Source organism: Strongylocentrotus purpuratus, unplaced genomic scaffold (assembly GCF_000002235.5).
Source record: "Strongylocentrotus purpuratus isolate Spur 01 unplaced genomic scaffold, Spur_5.0 spur5_scaffold_5, whole genome shotgun sequence".
NCBI lineage: Eukaryota > Metazoa > Echinodermata > Echinoidea > Camarodonta > Strongylocentrotidae > Strongylocentrotus > Strongylocentrotus purpuratus.
This window is the reverse complement of record NW_022145611.1, coordinates 39,181,118-39,198,366: the sequence shown is the minus strand read 5'-3', so window position 1 is coordinate 39,198,366 and position 17,249 is coordinate 39,181,118. Positions and strand designations below refer to the sequence as shown.

Below are 17,249 nucleotides of genomic sequence, written 5' to 3'. Positions count from 1 at the left end.
TTTCCTTTTATCTTCTCTTTCCCTTTCCCTTTTTTCCTTCTCTCTGTCTCCCCCAGCTAGGGCTGGTTTTGTTTACGAAGCGCCCGTCAGGAGAGTACACGATAGAGTACACGATAGAGTACACGATAAAATTGACGATATCGTGAACTTTATATATCGTGAACTTTTCACGATAAAATTCACGATATCGTCAATTTCATCGTGAAAAGTTCACGATAAAGTTCACGATATCGTCAATTTCGTGAATTTCTTCGTGAAAAATATGCGATAAAATTGACGATATCGTGAATTTTATCGCATATTTTTCACGATTTAGTCTATTCGCGATGTCCCTTCAGGGCCACCATATGATCACATTCACGACATAAATACCAACTCTTTTCTTTCGTATTTAGCATCTGGCCCTTTTCTTCCTTCTTTTCTTTTGTTGGTCAATTAGCATGCATAGTCTCTGGGAAAATTGCGGGGTCTATCTTGAAATTATAAAGTCTAAAATTTCATTATGGTATGTCTTTTTGCGGCGATGGGAATATGATGATCAATTTCAAAATCCTTGTTAACTCATGTTACCCTATTATGGCAGTTGACAATTTTTCGAAGGCGAGGTTTCTTCGACTTTTGGAACATTCATGTCGGGATTCATGCCGGGGATTCATGTAGTCTTTTCCACATCTTCAAATATTATGTTATTCACATTTTGCATAGTTTCAAAGAATACTACATAGGCCCTTATAACTGTTTAGTTACTCATAAAATCATTCTGTTCACGTATAGATCAGGGGATTCTGCAGTCCAATTAAAGCATGCATATATATATATATATATATATATATATATATATATATATATATATATATATATATATATAGGGGCCTCTCTCTTTCCTTTTTTTCGTCCCCCGCTTCTTTCGGCTTCCTTTTCCTTTCTTTCCTCTCCTTATATCCTCTTTTTCTTTTTTCTCTTTCTGTCCTCTCTTTCCTTTCTGTCCTTTCTTTTCCTTTTCTTTCCCATTCCCTCTCCTTTTCCCCTCCCCCTTAGTCTCGGACAGCAGCGCAAATTTATCCTGACAAGTGGGGGGGGGGGGGGGTGTCGCAACCCGGGTCGCAACCTCTCAGATTTGAATGGAGACAGTCATTATCAAAGGTGAATGGGGCACAAAAAGGGCACTTAATATGTCTTATGAGGATGGAAAATGGACACTGTCTTATTATGCAAAGGAAAATGGGAACTTAATTGTCACTAAGGGGCACTTATCATCGGAGGTGAAAAGGGGGAAGGGGCACTTTTACAAAGTAATAGGGGCGCGTTTTAAAGTAAAAGGGGCAATTTTGGGGTACTTAATTGAAAAAAGTGTTAGGGGGATTTTTTGCATGAACTATGTGAACAACAAAAACAGTGGCAATTGAAATATATCAAAGACGTTGATCATTAAGAAGGATTATTTATTTATCATTGTAATGGGTGATGTTAATTGTGATCTCTTAAAACGACCTGTATTTTCCAGACTTTATTATTTCGAACGAGTGAGACCTCAGAATGCACAAGAGTTGTGATTATATAATACTAACCAATTGTATTGATAAAACAAAGTCGTTTGGTAAAATCAGTAACCGCCTTATATGCTATGAGTTTTCTGGTATCACATCTTGCTAATAGAAATGAAGAAAAAAATGTATGAAATAAACTAATTGTAAAAGATAATCGATATTGAGGGTTTTAAAAAAGGGGTTATAAACCAAAATTGGTATGGTATAGACGATTACGAAGCCGTGTATAAATGGGAATAACTTTATCAAACTATTTTAGGATATAGTACTCGATTTAAAATAAAACACAAACATTCTCCGTGGGTAAATGAATCTCTTTACACAATAAAGAAAGAGATAAACAATGTTCCGGAAAAGGTTAAGTTATAAAGACGAAACTATATAGTATAGTTGCCTGAAATATAAAGTCACGTCTGAAAATATAGAAAAAACAAGAAGAAATTAAAAGATTAAGTCAAAACCAAAGTAGAAGTGAATATTGGAGAGTTTCATTATCTATTATATCTCATGAATACGTTTTATCTTCTGTTCCTATATCTTTCTGACACTTTATCACAGCAAATGAGTTTAATATGCACTTTGCCAATGTTGAGAATGCTATATTTAGTGATGAAAAAGAAAACCATAGAGAAAAACACAGCAATATCCCCTCGCCGAGCGTACTACGGAAGTAAGTCAGAGTAAATTATCTTGATACATTATTAAAGGTCTCTGTTTTGGAATGACGTATATATCATCGCGCATATATAACGCCGTTGTTTATAATAGAGCTAGTTCCTGAACAAATGCCTTGTCGTACTTTTACTAGTAGTACCTGTATGCTCTCTGTATTAATTATCTGACAAAATGGAGATCAAGACGCTATGTATTCTGTTGATGTTCGTCGGTATAGCTGTAGCTGTCAAAAATAGGATGGAAAAGGGAATGGCAGGGGGCATTTTTGACTCTGCTAAACCGAAGTCGATTCCGCAAGACGTTGTTGAGAGTGCACTGGTGAAATTCGAAAGTATGAGGGCCCGCCTCGAAGGGAGATATGGCCGTTCATTGACTAGACCTTCTGTAACACAAGTAAAAGTTCAGGTAAGTTGTTGAATTTGAAAGATAAATCTGATTTATTTTCAGAACTGCTTATGCTAGTAAAACTGATCAATCTTTCGTTGCCATAGGCTAGCCTTACAAGTTACAGCCTTGGTGATTTATGAAATGTCTGAGTAGCCTAATGATACTTAATATGCTCTAAGATATTGAATATAATAAGCCTGTATATATTGTCTCTTTCTATTGATATATTTCGTAAACTTTCAATTATCACCAAGCACTCCAGCTCAAAAATGCTCCCTCCCATCAAGTATTTTAAGCAGTCTCAAACTTTTGTCTTCCACATAAATATACTACTTCGGTACAGGTATATACCGGTATATCGAAGAAGGTACTAGAAATTGATGTCCAGTTATCAATTCTTGCTGTATTTGTTATTTAATGCATTGCCAGTCCTGTTTTGTGGTTACCCTCTGAACTGGTATGAGCAGTTGGCTGGTATTCCTCCAAGAACACCTGTTGCAACTTGCAAGAAAGACAATGCATGCCATATGATTGATTTTTTGTTTGTTTGTGTATTCTCCATTTTATAGGTTGTCAGAGGCTTGATGTACCATGTTACAATCATTGCCGGGTTATCACCAACTCCAAAGGAAAGCAAATCTGTTCGACCAGAAGTTCAGAAGGTTTGTTCAAAGAGTTACCAAGTGAAGTAATACTCATAAGGGTTTTAAATATACATGTACACGTATGATGTCGGTTACGAAAGTAAACAAACAAACACAAAACAACAACAACAAAACATACATATTCACAAATTTGAGATAGGAGAAAACTAACGCAAAAAACTGAAGTAAATGAAAATCACATTCTATGTTAACAAGCTATTTACATCTTACATGTTAATTTTCACTGTTTTGTAATAAGGCTTCCTTTCCTGTAAAATGTTTATACAATGTTCCTTTTCTGTATTAAATCTCTTGAAATGTAGGATTTCTTTGAGTGTCACATCAAGGTTTGGAGTCAGCCCAAGATGAATTCTGAAAGCTCTCTATCTCTGAAAGCCCAAGACTTTAGTATCACAAAGGATTGCCAAGCATCGGATATAAAAGTGAGTGAAAAGCAGGTTTTGTATTACATAAAGTGTTTGAAGTGTTAAGTATGACATAAAGTGCATATGTGTAGGACCGAAGTTGCCATCTATTTATTAGGAAAAATCACTCTTTTTTTTTGGTGGCGCTTTACTGGGTCACATCTGAACATATTTCCACACCTTTCCACACTCTTTTAACGCCTGACATATTTTAGAGAGCTTCACTCAGCCAACTCACAGAAGTAGCCTGGTCCTTATACATCTTTATGTCTGCAAACAAGTTTCATCCGAACTGCAGTTACAATACATTGTTGTAGTACTAGAGCCAGAAGGCGGCCTATCATGGTGATCTCTTGGGTATAGTTTCAGTTTCTAGTAAATTGTTGTGAAATTGTGAAATTGGATAAGTATAGTGACATATGCAACATTCAGAGCAAAAGTATTTTCAGTTGATTGGTACACTTTAAAGATACCCAGTCACTATGACATTTATGACAAAGTTAGATTATGGTCCTAAATACTTTAATGATAAGAAAACTGGTTTATTTGCAGAAGCGGATCTAGAGGGGGGGTTGGGGGGGTTGCAACCCCCCAAAAAAAAAATCCGGGGACCATTTTTTAAAATCTTATCTTTTTTTTTAAACTTGTAATTTTATTTTATTCTATTTCTATGTATTTATTTCATTTATTATTATTATTATTATTATTATTATTATTATTATTATTATTATTATTATTATTATTTCTTTTTGGGGGGAGGGGGGGGGGGGGGGTTGGGCGAACAAATGTCACAGAGTCCCTTGCCCCCCCCCCCATCAGCTTTTTTGAGGACACGGGCCACCGCCGAAGTGACAAGCTAGGCCAGCGTTGCCGATTCTCATCCCCAAAATCCCCACATTAAAAAAATAAAAAAATTGGGGGATTGTTGAAGTCTTTGGGGATGAAAAATAAATATTTGGGAATGAAAATAATATTGAGTTTTATGAAAAACGAATTTGGGGATTTTCTGTCAAAATTTGGCAACTTTGGGGATATTTTAAGTGTCGTTTGGGTGGGGATTAGTGAAGATTTAACCTGGCAACGCACGCTGAGCTGGGCTGCTCATTTCCTGGATTACTTGTTCAAGTTGCTCACTTTTTTATCAGTCTGGTCTGAGTGTAGTGACAAGCAATATGGAAGCAAACAGGGCAAAGAAGTTGCGGCAATCCAGTCTCGCATCTTTTTTTACTGGAAGGTATGTTTGAATCATGCAAAAAAGTTGGCATACAGGGTAAATTACCATACATGGGGGTGTAATACGGCCGTGTTCATGCACTGCTTTTTATGGTCTCCATTGTGTTAATAGATGCCAGGAAAACATCACTTACGGGGTTCAAATAAACACCCCAAAAAAAATCAGCTCGCCGCTTCGCGGCTCGTGGACGATGCTCTGCATCGTCATTATTGGTCAACCCCCCCCTTAGCAAAAAGCTAGATCCGCCCCTGATTTGGTCTACCGGTAATTTGATTTTTTAATAGATTAAAGAGATGGCTAACCCAGATAGAAATGGTTGTGATATGTAGGGAGATAAATCACTAAAAATGCACATTTGATAAAAGATCATTAATTTTGCAATTTAAACAGTGACATAATAATAATAATAATAATAAACAATTTTTATTTTCGTTTATCAAAGTTTTTATAAATATGTTATGAGACAAAACTAAATTTGCATTGTATTGTCTTTTATACCGCTATCCAAGGATGAATACCGTGATCTGTTTGATAAGTTTCTGATGACATTCAAGAGGGAATACAGACAGAATGATGGCACAAATGGTAGGTCACCGCATATGGAAGAGAGAGAAGTTGCATGATAAATATTACCCTTTTTATGCTTCCGCTCACCAAAGATGGTGCAGGGGGCATTATGTTTTCAGATCGTCCATACGTGTGTCCTGCTTTCTCATTATCAGGATATCTTAAGGACCACTTGAGGTATGACTTTAAAACTTGGTGATAGCATAATTTGTATCACCAAAAGAAAACATTCTGAATAGATTTTGGAGTAAGTAGGCCAAAGGTCAAAGGTCATAGAAGTCAATTTATGAATGTACAGGTATTGGCCCTCACCATTGCGATATCTCAAGAACCACTAGAGGTATGAGATTCAAACCTGGTGATAGTATGTATCACCATAGGAACTTTGAACATTCTTGTAATAAGACTATAATGTTTACTGGGATGAAATTCAAAACCCTTGAATGTTTTTCATGTGCTTTCCAATAATAATTTGGTGGAGTTTCTATGAGATTGATAAGTGGTGAAGAAGAAAATATACACGGAAACTTGAATTAAAAAGTTCATTTTCCTATTAAAGCTTATCTGCCATAGTTTACAGGAGGGATTAGAGCGCCCTGCAAGGTCACTGGACAGGTGGTTACCTCATCAACTCAGCTCTCAGTTAACATAAGAAAAAGAGGATCATGGGGGACCAATGGTCACCAATTAGGCATTGTTTGTTGTAAGAGGGCGCAAGTAGCTACAAGTAGTGCAGTGGGCCTTTAAAGCTGTATCAAGAGAGAAAGTGATAACAATGGATGAACATAGCAAAGTCCATTGCCGTGAAGAGTCATGAGATTTTCTTGGTTTCCTTTTCAAAATAATTATTAGTAGCAGCATTTCCTTTTAAGCCAAGTTATAAGCTGTATTATGTGTTGGTATAGTGCCTACATTTTATATGTACCGGTAGTGCAAAATTTAAATTTATGTGCTGCAGCTCCTAGAATTTTGGAGTAACAGGATCAATATAGAATAAATTATGTGATGATTAACAAAAATATATGTTGTTGTGCGAGTCTGATTATGAATGGGGGAAATTCATAAATATGAAACTTTTCATATAGAGTCTTGAAAAAGTTTGTGATGGTTGCAATTGTACAAACGTAATTGAGCCCTTTAAAAAAAAAATCTAATCTATGATTTTATGGATACTTTATTTACTGTGTCGTGAATGATATTCTTCTTTTTTTTTATTGCAAAGGAATACTATTTTTTTTCCTTTTTCCAATATTTAATTTGTTCTTAAAAACTTCAGGGATTTCTTTTGTTATATTTTAAACCAAATGAATAATAAATTTAACTACTTTAACAACTGTGTTTCAACTACTGGTAGTACTTTCAACCTGTTCTCTGCCTTGCTTATTGCAGAATATGAATATCGCTACTCAGTCTTTGTGCAGAATATGTTGACTGTGGAGATGTTCAATCAGTTTGAGCAAGGAACAGCAAAGTATGGACCCACTAAGTTTGCTGATATGACAGGTTAGAATGTTTTCATGATCACACACATTTATGCTACATATGTAGTGGTTCAGTTACCAACACACAGCTTAGCACGGGAACCTTGTCTGTGGTTTTATTTCAGATTTGAAATACCGTATACATTTTGATAACTGGTAAGGTTCTGCATGTGGAACAGACTCCATAGCCATTTATCAATGTTTGGTATCTCTTTTTTAATCTGCATGTTCTCCTCAACTATGTCTAAGCCTTTTTAATTGTATGTGAGAAAAACATTATCCATGTCAAATGTACATTGGACAAATACATGTAAACAAATGAAAACATTCTTTGTGCAACACATTGGCCTTGCATACACAGTAAGCATCTTATAATCATACTTCAAATATTTGTCAGATAAAGAGGGATTTGTCATGTACCGGTATTTGACTCATATCCCTTTTATTTCTTTTTCATAATTCTTACAGAAGGCTTGATGTGTAAGGGATTTACCTTGTAGTATTTTTTACTGTTTCATAATTCTTCAAAGAGGCCCGATGTGATTACAATTATCGCTGGATAGAGAAGGGAGTCGTCTTGTTTTGTTTTCACTTCATTATTCTTTAAGAAGGCCTGACATGATTATAGGATTCGTCAGTCAACATTATGTTTTTATGACTGTTGAAAAGATTTGTTATGTGAATCAACTCAACTTTTACAATATTCTTCTCTCTCTCTCTATCAATTATTTTTAAAGAGAAAGTTGTCATTACGAGTACAGAAACAAGAGTTTATCACATTGTAATTTTTATGATAAGTAACAAGGAATAACAATAACCAAGTATTTTGATTTTTGTGTGTGTGAATAATTAGTTTTTGCACGTGTGGGGAATATATGACATTCCACTTGCGTAAACAGATTTGAAAAACTGTTCATTATGAATTTTTGGCAAAAGATAACTTACTGAATCAAATTTACCTGAAACATTAAGGTTGTGCTAAAACACAATTTTATCTATACAGAGGCTGAGTTCCGTAAGTTACAGTCAGGCCCTCTCAAGAAAACCGGCATCAAGAAGCAGGCGGCCATTCCACAGGGTCCAGTCCCCGAGGAGTATGATTGGAGGACTCATGGGGCGGTCACTCCGGTCAAGAACCAAGGCATGTGTGGGTCCTGCTGGGCCTTCTCTGCCATTGGTAACATGGAAGGGCAGTGGCAGATCAAGAAAGGGGAGCTCATTTCATTGTCAGAGCAAGGTGAGGCAAAGTCACGCTTCTCAGCTGTAAATTGTTTGAAGATGCCACGTGTGTCGCTTATGCAAGACCTTCATGTGGGGGGGGGGGGGTGATTATAGTTATTATCATAAAGGTAACTGTCATAGGGGTGTAATCGATATACCAAGATGTAACATATGGTGAGAACCCTGCATAATTCCTTTTTGTGAAAAAACTTTTTGTTTATTACTCAAATTTGGACATCAAATCTCTAAGAATTGCCTCTCCAACTGTTCTATTCATTTCGAATACCGGTAAGGCTTGTGGGATAGCTCAAGGCTTTAGTGAGTAAATTCAAACCTATCAAATCCCTCAAGAAATACAAGAAAATCTATCTTTCTAGACAAATGGTCATCAAAAAGTTTTTCAAACCTGTTTTTAATAATAAAAATCACCAATAATGAAACAAAAAAATGAAGTTTTCATAGACAGGTTTTTTTAATATATGTTGTTAAAGCAGTTTTGACAGTTTTAACATAACTTGTATTGCATGCTTTAAAAAGAACCCTCACACAGATGTGCACCATCTCCACCTGACGATTGATAATTTCATCAACAAAGACTTTCTTAACCTAACACTTCCCCTTATACTTTTTTTCTACAGAGGCAAAATATATTGAATTTTTAAAATCTTGTCAGGACACAAATGATTCCAAGAAGGGATATTAACCTATGGATCTTCTTCACATTTATAGGATTTTTTTTCCTTCTTTCTACGTTTATTTTTATTTCTTCATTTCCAGAGCTGGTTGATTGTGACAAGGTTGATGGGGGATGTGAAGGAGGAGAGATGAGCGATGCTTATGAAGCTATCATCAAACTGGGTATGAAATAAATATCTCATCAGTTTATGTTTGTCCAATTTACACATTACATTCAGCATGTAAATGCAGCATAGACTATGTCATGAAGAAGATACGTAAAGTTTTATTAAAATTTTGAATACATGTAGTTGATATTAGCATAAACTGACTAGATTTGGGAGTTCAAAGACGATACAAGTTTCATAAACTAAATTGAGGACTAAAAGTTGTTTAGCTTGAAATTAATACAGTCAGTATGATCATTATTTTTGTAAAGTACTTGTTCCTGCATAGTAGCGCATGAATTCTCACTTATTCAAATTTTCCTTTTGATTGTATTTCTCATTGTGTTGGTTTGATCAGGAGGAGCCATGAGCGAAGAGAAGTACCCATACCGTGGAGAAAATGAGAAATGCAAGTTCAACATGACTGACGTCCGAGTGAAGATTAACGGTTATGTTAATATCTCCAAGAATGAAACAGGTTAGATTAATAGTATGACAAGTATTGTGTTTGTAGATGTGAGTGAATGAAAGGTATGAGAATGCACACTTTGATAATTCTGAACATTATTTCCCTTTTTTTATATAAAAGATTCAATTACAATCAACTATTAGATTATTAGATGATTCGTCATTGGTTCATTGTTTAAAAATATCTGAATGTAGGTTTACTCTTGAATTGCTGTAGGCAGTTTGATCTGCCCAAGCTATAATATGATATCTGATATATTTGATTGTTTTACTTTGAAAAGTTTGGCTTTCATGGTGAAATTTTAAATGAGTTAATGAATGGTGAAGTTTAATACTATTGAACAATGTTTGTATCAAAACAATGAAAACATAAAATAACCATCTTTGGAAGTTATTTAACAAATTTAGTTGCGAGTCATGTCTGATGGCGTTGTACTGGCTAATTTGAATGCTGAATTACTGACCAAATTCTGCTGACAGCCCTTGCAAATTCAGATAGTTGAGGTTAACTACAGTAACCAGGAAAACGGATATGGTACTAATATCATTTTTAATTTGCAACTGCAGAGATGGCTGGATGGCTTGCAGCACATGGACCTATCTCCATTGGTATTAATGCCTTAATGATGCAGTTCTACTTCGGAGGAATTGCTCATCCATGGAAGATCTTCTGCAGTCCTGATTCCTTGGATCATGGTGTCCTCATTGTTGGCTACAGTGTCAAAGGTTGGATTTGATTTCATCAGGTTATGTCTAGAGAGGAGGTTAGAAGGAAAGGGGAGGGGAGGTTTGGAGGGCTGGCAAGAGGAAAAGGGGAGAGGGAAGTTAAGAAAGGAGGTTAGAAGGAAAGAGGAGGGGAGGAAGGCTTGGAGGGCTGGCAAGAGGAAAAGGGGAAAGGGACTGTTGGTAGGGAGAGTGGGGAAGGGGGAGACAAGGGTTGGGAGAACTGGAATTTGGTAGAGAGACGATAGATAAGAGGCAAGGGGATAGGGAGGGAAATTGGTAGGAGAGAGGAGATGAAGAGAGGGAAGTGGATGGTTGCAAGAGTTGGGAAAGAGAGAGGAGCGGGAGAGGCAAGAGTTTGGAGGGGATTTAAAAGGGGACAAGGGTTGAAGGATGTGGTACATGTAATTGGAAAGCAAGGAAGAGTTAGCTGATGAGGGAAACTTGTTCTTACTAGAAAGCAATCCTTAATGATTTAGGCTTTATTGCAAAGAAGGAGAATTAATTTAATAAGTTGATAGAATGATGAAGGAGGAAGAAGGAAGCAGTGGATAATCGGAAGAGGAAGCTGAAGAAAAGATGAAGGAAATGAAGGAGGAGAAGAAGAAGAAGAAGATGAAGAAAATATGAAGAAAATGAAGGAGGAGAAGAAGAAGTAGAAAAGGGAAATATAAAGTATAAAGAGTGAGAAGTAAAGGAAAACATAGGGGAAGTTGATGGGGATGAAGGGAAAAGCAAATAACATGTGATACGTCATCATAACAGCAAACAAATGTATTTACTTGTGTTTCTAGATGGAGAGCCATATTGGATTGTAAAGAACAGTTGGGGGAAAGATTGGGGTGAAGAGGTGAGTTTTCATTACTTTGTCATTCCATGTAATAACCTCATTTCGTAAGCTATTGAAAAAAAGAGAAAAGTTTGAAGAGATAAGTGAATTCTTCTAGTCTCTCTTAATGTATGTAAAGTGATTTCTAGTAATGAAATTGAAATCTGAATAAAACTTGATATGTTGCCGTCATTTACTGTGGGTATTCCCCATTTTGCATTTGATGTCCAGTGAAGCAATGTGGCTATTTTGTATTGTTACTAAAAAAGATGCTGTTATTTACTAATTTCCCCACCACTTAGATGAGGCAATCTCACTCAAAACAAAAACATATAGAAAACAATCATTGTTTTCTTAAGACCAAATTCCTGGTATTAAATTGATGTGTTTACCAAATCATGGACAAACAGGATCATTTTTATGCTAGGAACAAAAGTCATGTTTTATAGGGAAAAATCTTGCAGATAAAAACATAAATGGAAAGAATGGGTAACAACACATGTCTCACCCTTACCAGAACATATATACCTTACAATGTCCCCATCAGTAGCTCATTTACAATTGCAATAAATATGATAACATTATCTAAGATTCTTGTTGTGATCTAGTGATCAAGCCCCCCCCCCCCCCCTCTCACCAATATTTTCAGAGAACTGCTCCTAGGGGCATGTACCCCTTCCCAAATTGAGAAACAGACTAGGTACATTCGAAAAGGAATTTAGAAAATATGAAAGGGTTATTCCAAACATCTTCCCCCCAAATCTGTGCCCCCTTTAATCCCATGCTATCCATTTTCAAACACCATGCTAGATATTGCATCTCCATCTCTACCCCTCTGAATAACTTTACAGCATTATTAAAGAATAAAATTCCAGTTTCTTTTGTTTGCTTTATTTTCTAAACCTCTCCACCCATTATACAGACATTAATCAATATTTTGTGTGCAAATATTTTGGATTTTCCCTTCTTGTTGTATTTCATCATAATGCATGTTGTTTTAAAGCCCCACTGCACTACTTATAGCTACTTGCGCCCTCTATATAGCAAACAATGCCTAATCGGTGACTATTGATCCCCCATGATTCCCTTTTTATATGTTAATTGAGAGCTGATTTGATGAGATAACCACCTGTCAGTGACCATGCAGGGAGGTCTAATCCCTCATGGCCAAACTAGTGCAGAGGGGCTTTAAAATTCTATGCAAGGTTATCATGTCTTTACGTGTCGAATAATAGTTAAAAAGAAATTGAAGTTACTTAAAATTTGATGTGGTATTTGTGGACTGATTTTACTCTTGAATTGTCCTTGTTTCAGGGATATTATCTTGTTTACCGTGGGGACGGAACGTGTGGTCTGAATCTGGATAATACCTCTTGTGTTGTGGAATAGAACAACACTGGATTCTACAGTATGGTCTGAATCTGGATAATACCTCTTGCATTGTGGACTAGAACAACACGGGATTCTACATCAATATGGAACATTCCAGCTTTGGTTACTTAAGACAATTTGAAATAAAACTAAGTGTCCTAAAATATATTTCAGTCAGTTACTCAGACACGTTTGACTATCTGTCACATACACGCACATAGCAAATCTCACTAAATAGTTGAAGAAAAATGAATTCTTTGTAACCGTAACCATGGTTAAGGACATGACACAAAAAGAACAAGGATTTTTACTCACTGTTAATTGTTTGAAAAGTCTGTCATTTGGGGTGTTTAACAATTCTAGTTTTGCTATGATCAACAGAAGATTTCTAATCATAATCTGAATATAGATACATGTTGTAAAACAATTGGATTAAACATAGCTTCCATCATGAAAAGCTCTCATCAGTAATCAGTGATCCCTTCATCACAATTTCCTACCAAAGAATAAAATCTGAAGTGATTATGTTGTGATACTTGTTTGATACTGAATATGTCACAGTAGCACACATGTTTCCTTCGTTATTGCTGATTTTCTGATTTTGGTAGTGAACATTTTTCATTGAATTGCCCATATCAAGAAGAAAATGAAATATTATTCTAACTTGTGGCATAGTGGAGAGGGAACTGCATTTGGATTAGTATGCCAAACAATAATAATGACCTAATAGTATCTATTATCTAAAAGTTCCCCATTGTACAGACATTTTATAGAAACAACTTCCCACTTATTGCAACAGAAAATATTACTACTTTTCTTATAATAGCATCATAAAAAATGCACTTAATATAATATAATATGTAAATATTTTGTATACATGTAGCTTGCTTTAGCTGACAAAACAAGGGAATTATATTTAGAAATAGGTGTATTTCATGCCGAGTAATATTTAAGCCTTTAACAGCATATGTCGTCTACATTATGTTCATTGTAAGATCTCCTATTCTGTGATATTTACCAAAGTTCTATTTTATATTATAATGAAAACTGGTATCATGTGAAAGACCTCAGGGTTACATTGTGCTGTGTGGTTATAACCATAGGCAGTATGCCCTTGTGGATGGATTTTACCATCATGTTTGTTGTGTGAATTAGTGTAATAATAATAATATTCAGCCTTTATATAGCGCTTAATACGTCTATGATGTCTCTAAACGCTTTACAGATATACTATAAATAATAATAATAGATTTTATTTTCATATTACGAAGGTGTAGATATCATGATAGTACAAGATGGTTTTGGATTTTTATAATACTTAGAGATGACTGATATATTTCATGTTGTTGATAATTATGCAATGTTATGAAGCTGTAATGGAACACAGGTTAATGGAACTTACCGGTATGTAGTGTTGATTTTGGCATATCAAAGCTATTATGGGCCCTGTTTCATAAAACTTGTAATCAATAACAAGATACTGTAATTGTTAAAAGCTACTGAAAAACTACTGAAATCCTTACATAAGATTTGCTATGAGCAAATATGTCATCGATCTATAGCAGTTAGTATTGACAAAAAGTCGTATGAAACTGGGTCCTTATGATTATGTCATTTCACACAGTAATAATTCAAGCCTGGTTACTACATGCATTACTCTTTTTTACAAAAATCTTCACTTTCTTCTTTTAATGACATAGATGATCTAGATAACATAATTTGTGTATATTGCTCAGTGTTATTATACTCGGTTTTCAGAGCTTTTGTGTATAATAAATGAAAATTAGTTTTGTGCATTTGTGCACAGTATATTTTAAGAGCTACTGAGAGAATATTGCAAATGGTGCCAGATTTTCAAATATGATCAAGTCCTATGAAGTATTTACAGCAAATATCCATGAAACTACTGGACCATTTCTATTTGCAATTTTGCCAACCCTTCTGAAAATACGCCCCTTGTCGCCTTTTTTAAAACTTTTAAGTTATGAAAAATGCCCAACGTTAAGCAAATATCTGCATTTATGAGATTACCCATTCCTTTTTTTAATTTAACTAATAAAATATCTTTACCTTGCTTGGAAAGTTTCTGTTTTTTCAATATTAGAGAAATTTGAAGAAAAAAGGTTATTCAACTGAGTATAAAATAAATGGCCCAATTTTTTAGGAGGAAATTTTTGGTCAGAACAAGTCCTCATATGTCCATTTTCGATTTCGATTTCGATTTCGTAAGTGATATCTTTTATCTTGCATCTAAATAAATCTCTTGCTTGTAATAATGACTTGATTAGACATCCTGTGTTAACCGATGCTATTTAAATTTGCATTCCGACATACTGGATTCATTTAAATATCTTATGTGTAGGGATTAAATAAATATGATTTCATTATCATGTTCTTCTGTTATTGTTTGTTAAGCTATATGTCAGGAATGTCTATATTTTGTATTTTTCATATGTAAAAGATTGCGCAATTCGGCTATGAAATTTTTACTAATAAACCATTTAATTTTCAATTTCAATTTCGATTCATGATTTAAAAAGTGAGGAGTCTCTTATATGTCTGTTTGACTGAAGTCCCCTAAATATATTTTAAAGCAAAATGACAAAAATCAAAAGGATGGACCTTGATTGAAGGTATGATAATTGAAATAATAATGAATTTACACAAGATTTACAGCTTGATCGAAAACCACTATTTTTCTGCTTTTCGTGAAAGTGACCGATTTTAAGCAGGTGATGACAAACAAGTAGGACACTCCAGGGATCTGAAACCTGGAGTCAATTAACTTTGGGTTGGTACACATCCCACAGTAAAGTCAGCTTTTAAAAAGTTGTGCCATTTGAGATATATTACCTAAAAAATAGCCCCAAAATAGGGATTTGTCCATGTCTCCGCAAATAGGCATCACCCCTAAGGTAAAACAGGAATGATCCAATATGTCGTTTTGAATATTATTATTCTAAAGAACGATACAAGGACACGTCTTGCCAATCTTGTTCGACTTACATGATCCTTTATATCAAAGTACGTTATACTGCTGCTGAAATTCATATATTTTATACCAGCGTTTCAACCTTTTGAATTCACTGCATCCTTTTTAGAAATGCATGTATAAAGTTTTCGGGTCTTAATTCTAAATTCAGATCATCGCTCTAGTACTCGCGGGGGTACTCGTCAATTTACATGTGATAGGGATCCTGTCTATAACATGTCTGTGCATATACACAAGATGTAGACGGGTACACTTTCCAAAAGTTGGGAAAAGGGGGGAGGGGGAGTAGCTGACGCATCTTGCCCAAATATTAACCATCCCGTTTCTAGATTTTGCGAGGGAATGAAGCGAACGAGCAAATGACACTTTGTTTATGAAAAAAATGCTATTTTGTTATCGAAATACGTCATTGTAGATATGAACACCTCGCTTCGGAATACAAGGATATTTGGGCACCTCGCTGCTTGTAGGTAAAGATATTCAGGTATGTTGCTGCTTGAAACCATCAAGTTTCTAAATTTTGAGAGTGAGAAGAGCGAGCAAGGAAAAGGACAGATTCTATTTTATCTTTAAAATGTCCTTTCCCCATCAAAATACAAAAGATAACATCCGGGCACCTTGCCGCCCAAAATCAAGACGATATTCAAGCACCTCGCTGCCTGAAAATAAGATTATTGTTACTGGAATATCGGGAAGCAGTTCAACCTCACCCCCCCCCCCCGGCCCAAGCCCCCGCCTTATAGCCCTATGCATGCATATACAACCAATCAGAGTATATACACAGGAGTGTCTGAATACAAGATATGAATGCGGTCACTAATACTTCGTTTTCATGAAATCTTTAACAAATATATTTATCAACTATTGCTTGTAGAATTTTATATATATTATAACATTGTCATGTAGAATATCGAATCAATAATGTCATGTTAGTTTATACAAAACAAATCAAGAAAATATAATACGAAATGATATTTGTTGATAACCTTGTGTTATATTTGCCAATGCGGATGAGTTTTTTGTATGATCTATATCGTAAAGTCATCGCAAGTTGGCTTTACCGCAATGTGTTATTTTCTTTTTTAATCAATAAACCATTTATCTATCTATTCCAAAAATGTAGTTTTCAAATTACTTAAATTTCACTCTCGGGACCCCGGTTGAATCACGCTGAATAAGTCTACATAATAATTCAGCCTGCAACGTTCTTATATGTATGGCTGACATGTTTGTTTGTTTTTATTATTATTTCCCTTGATAAAGAAATACATGCATAATTATAACACTTTGAAGAAATGCATTTTTAACCAACTTTGTAGTTTTATTCCAAATTTACCGGGGGCCTCTCCCTTCCTTAGGGACGGCAATGCTACTACAGTGTATATATACAGTTAGCAACTAAATTATTCATATCCTTACCAAGTTTTATAATTTGTTTAAGTTTGTTTTCTTGAGAATGTGACATAGTACAATTTACATCTAAAAGTATTTAACGAAGACCCTAATTCAACCACTTCACCTTTCATTCTTGAGTGAGTTACGAAACACTCAAAAACATGGTTTGCTTCAAATAGACTTAATATTTGTTCAATATAATGAAAACAAAATGATACATGAGTTCAGGTGTTTTGTTCAATATTTACACGAAAGCAACGAAATGCAAACAAAATGACCCCACCAAAATCCCTGTTCATTTGACATTAATGGTACATGAACCAAGAAGTTGTAATCTAGCAAAGGCACCTGGCAATTTTCTAAATCACACTTACAAATCGTTGGTCTGTAACGGTCTATCCTATACGTAAAATCATAACGTAGAATTAATGATGAATATATAACTCCC

At 35.1% G+C, this 17,249-nt stretch overlaps 1 protein-coding gene across 1 annotated transcript; it reads left to right on the top strand.

Annotated features, from left to right (window-relative positions):
• The first annotated feature begins 2,291 nt into the window (after positions 1-2,291).
• On the top strand, positions 2,292-14,932 carry LOC586859 (cathepsin L). Its single transcript, XM_011667809.2, has 12 exons — positions 2,292-2,627; positions 3,179-3,271; positions 3,577-3,696; positions 5,422-5,497; positions 6,869-6,982; positions 7,964-8,197; positions 8,959-9,039; positions 9,382-9,501; positions 10,059-10,217; positions 11,009-11,064; positions 12,358-12,394; positions 12,457-14,932. The coding sequence occupies exons 1-12, from the start codon at positions 2,394-2,396 to the stop codon at positions 12,492-12,494; spliced, it is 1,362 nt and encodes a 453-aa protein (XP_011666111.1). The 5' UTR covers positions 2,292-2,393; the 3' UTR covers positions 12,495-14,932.
• Positions 14,933-17,249: the final 2,317 nt, after the last annotated feature.

Coding starts and splice junctions, on each gene's coding strand:
- LOC586859 (XM_011667809.2), top strand. CDS start 2,394: ATGGAGATCAAGACGCTATGTATTCTGTTGATGTTCGTCGGTATAGCT. Junction 8,198..8,958: donor CATTTCATTGTCAGAGCAAG/GTGAGGCAAAGT, acceptor CTTCATTTCCAG/AGCTGGTTGATTGTGACAAG. Junction 10,218..11,008: donor TGTTGGCTACAGTGTCAAAG/GTTGGATTTGAT, acceptor TTGTGTTTCTAG/ATGGAGAGCCATATTGGATT.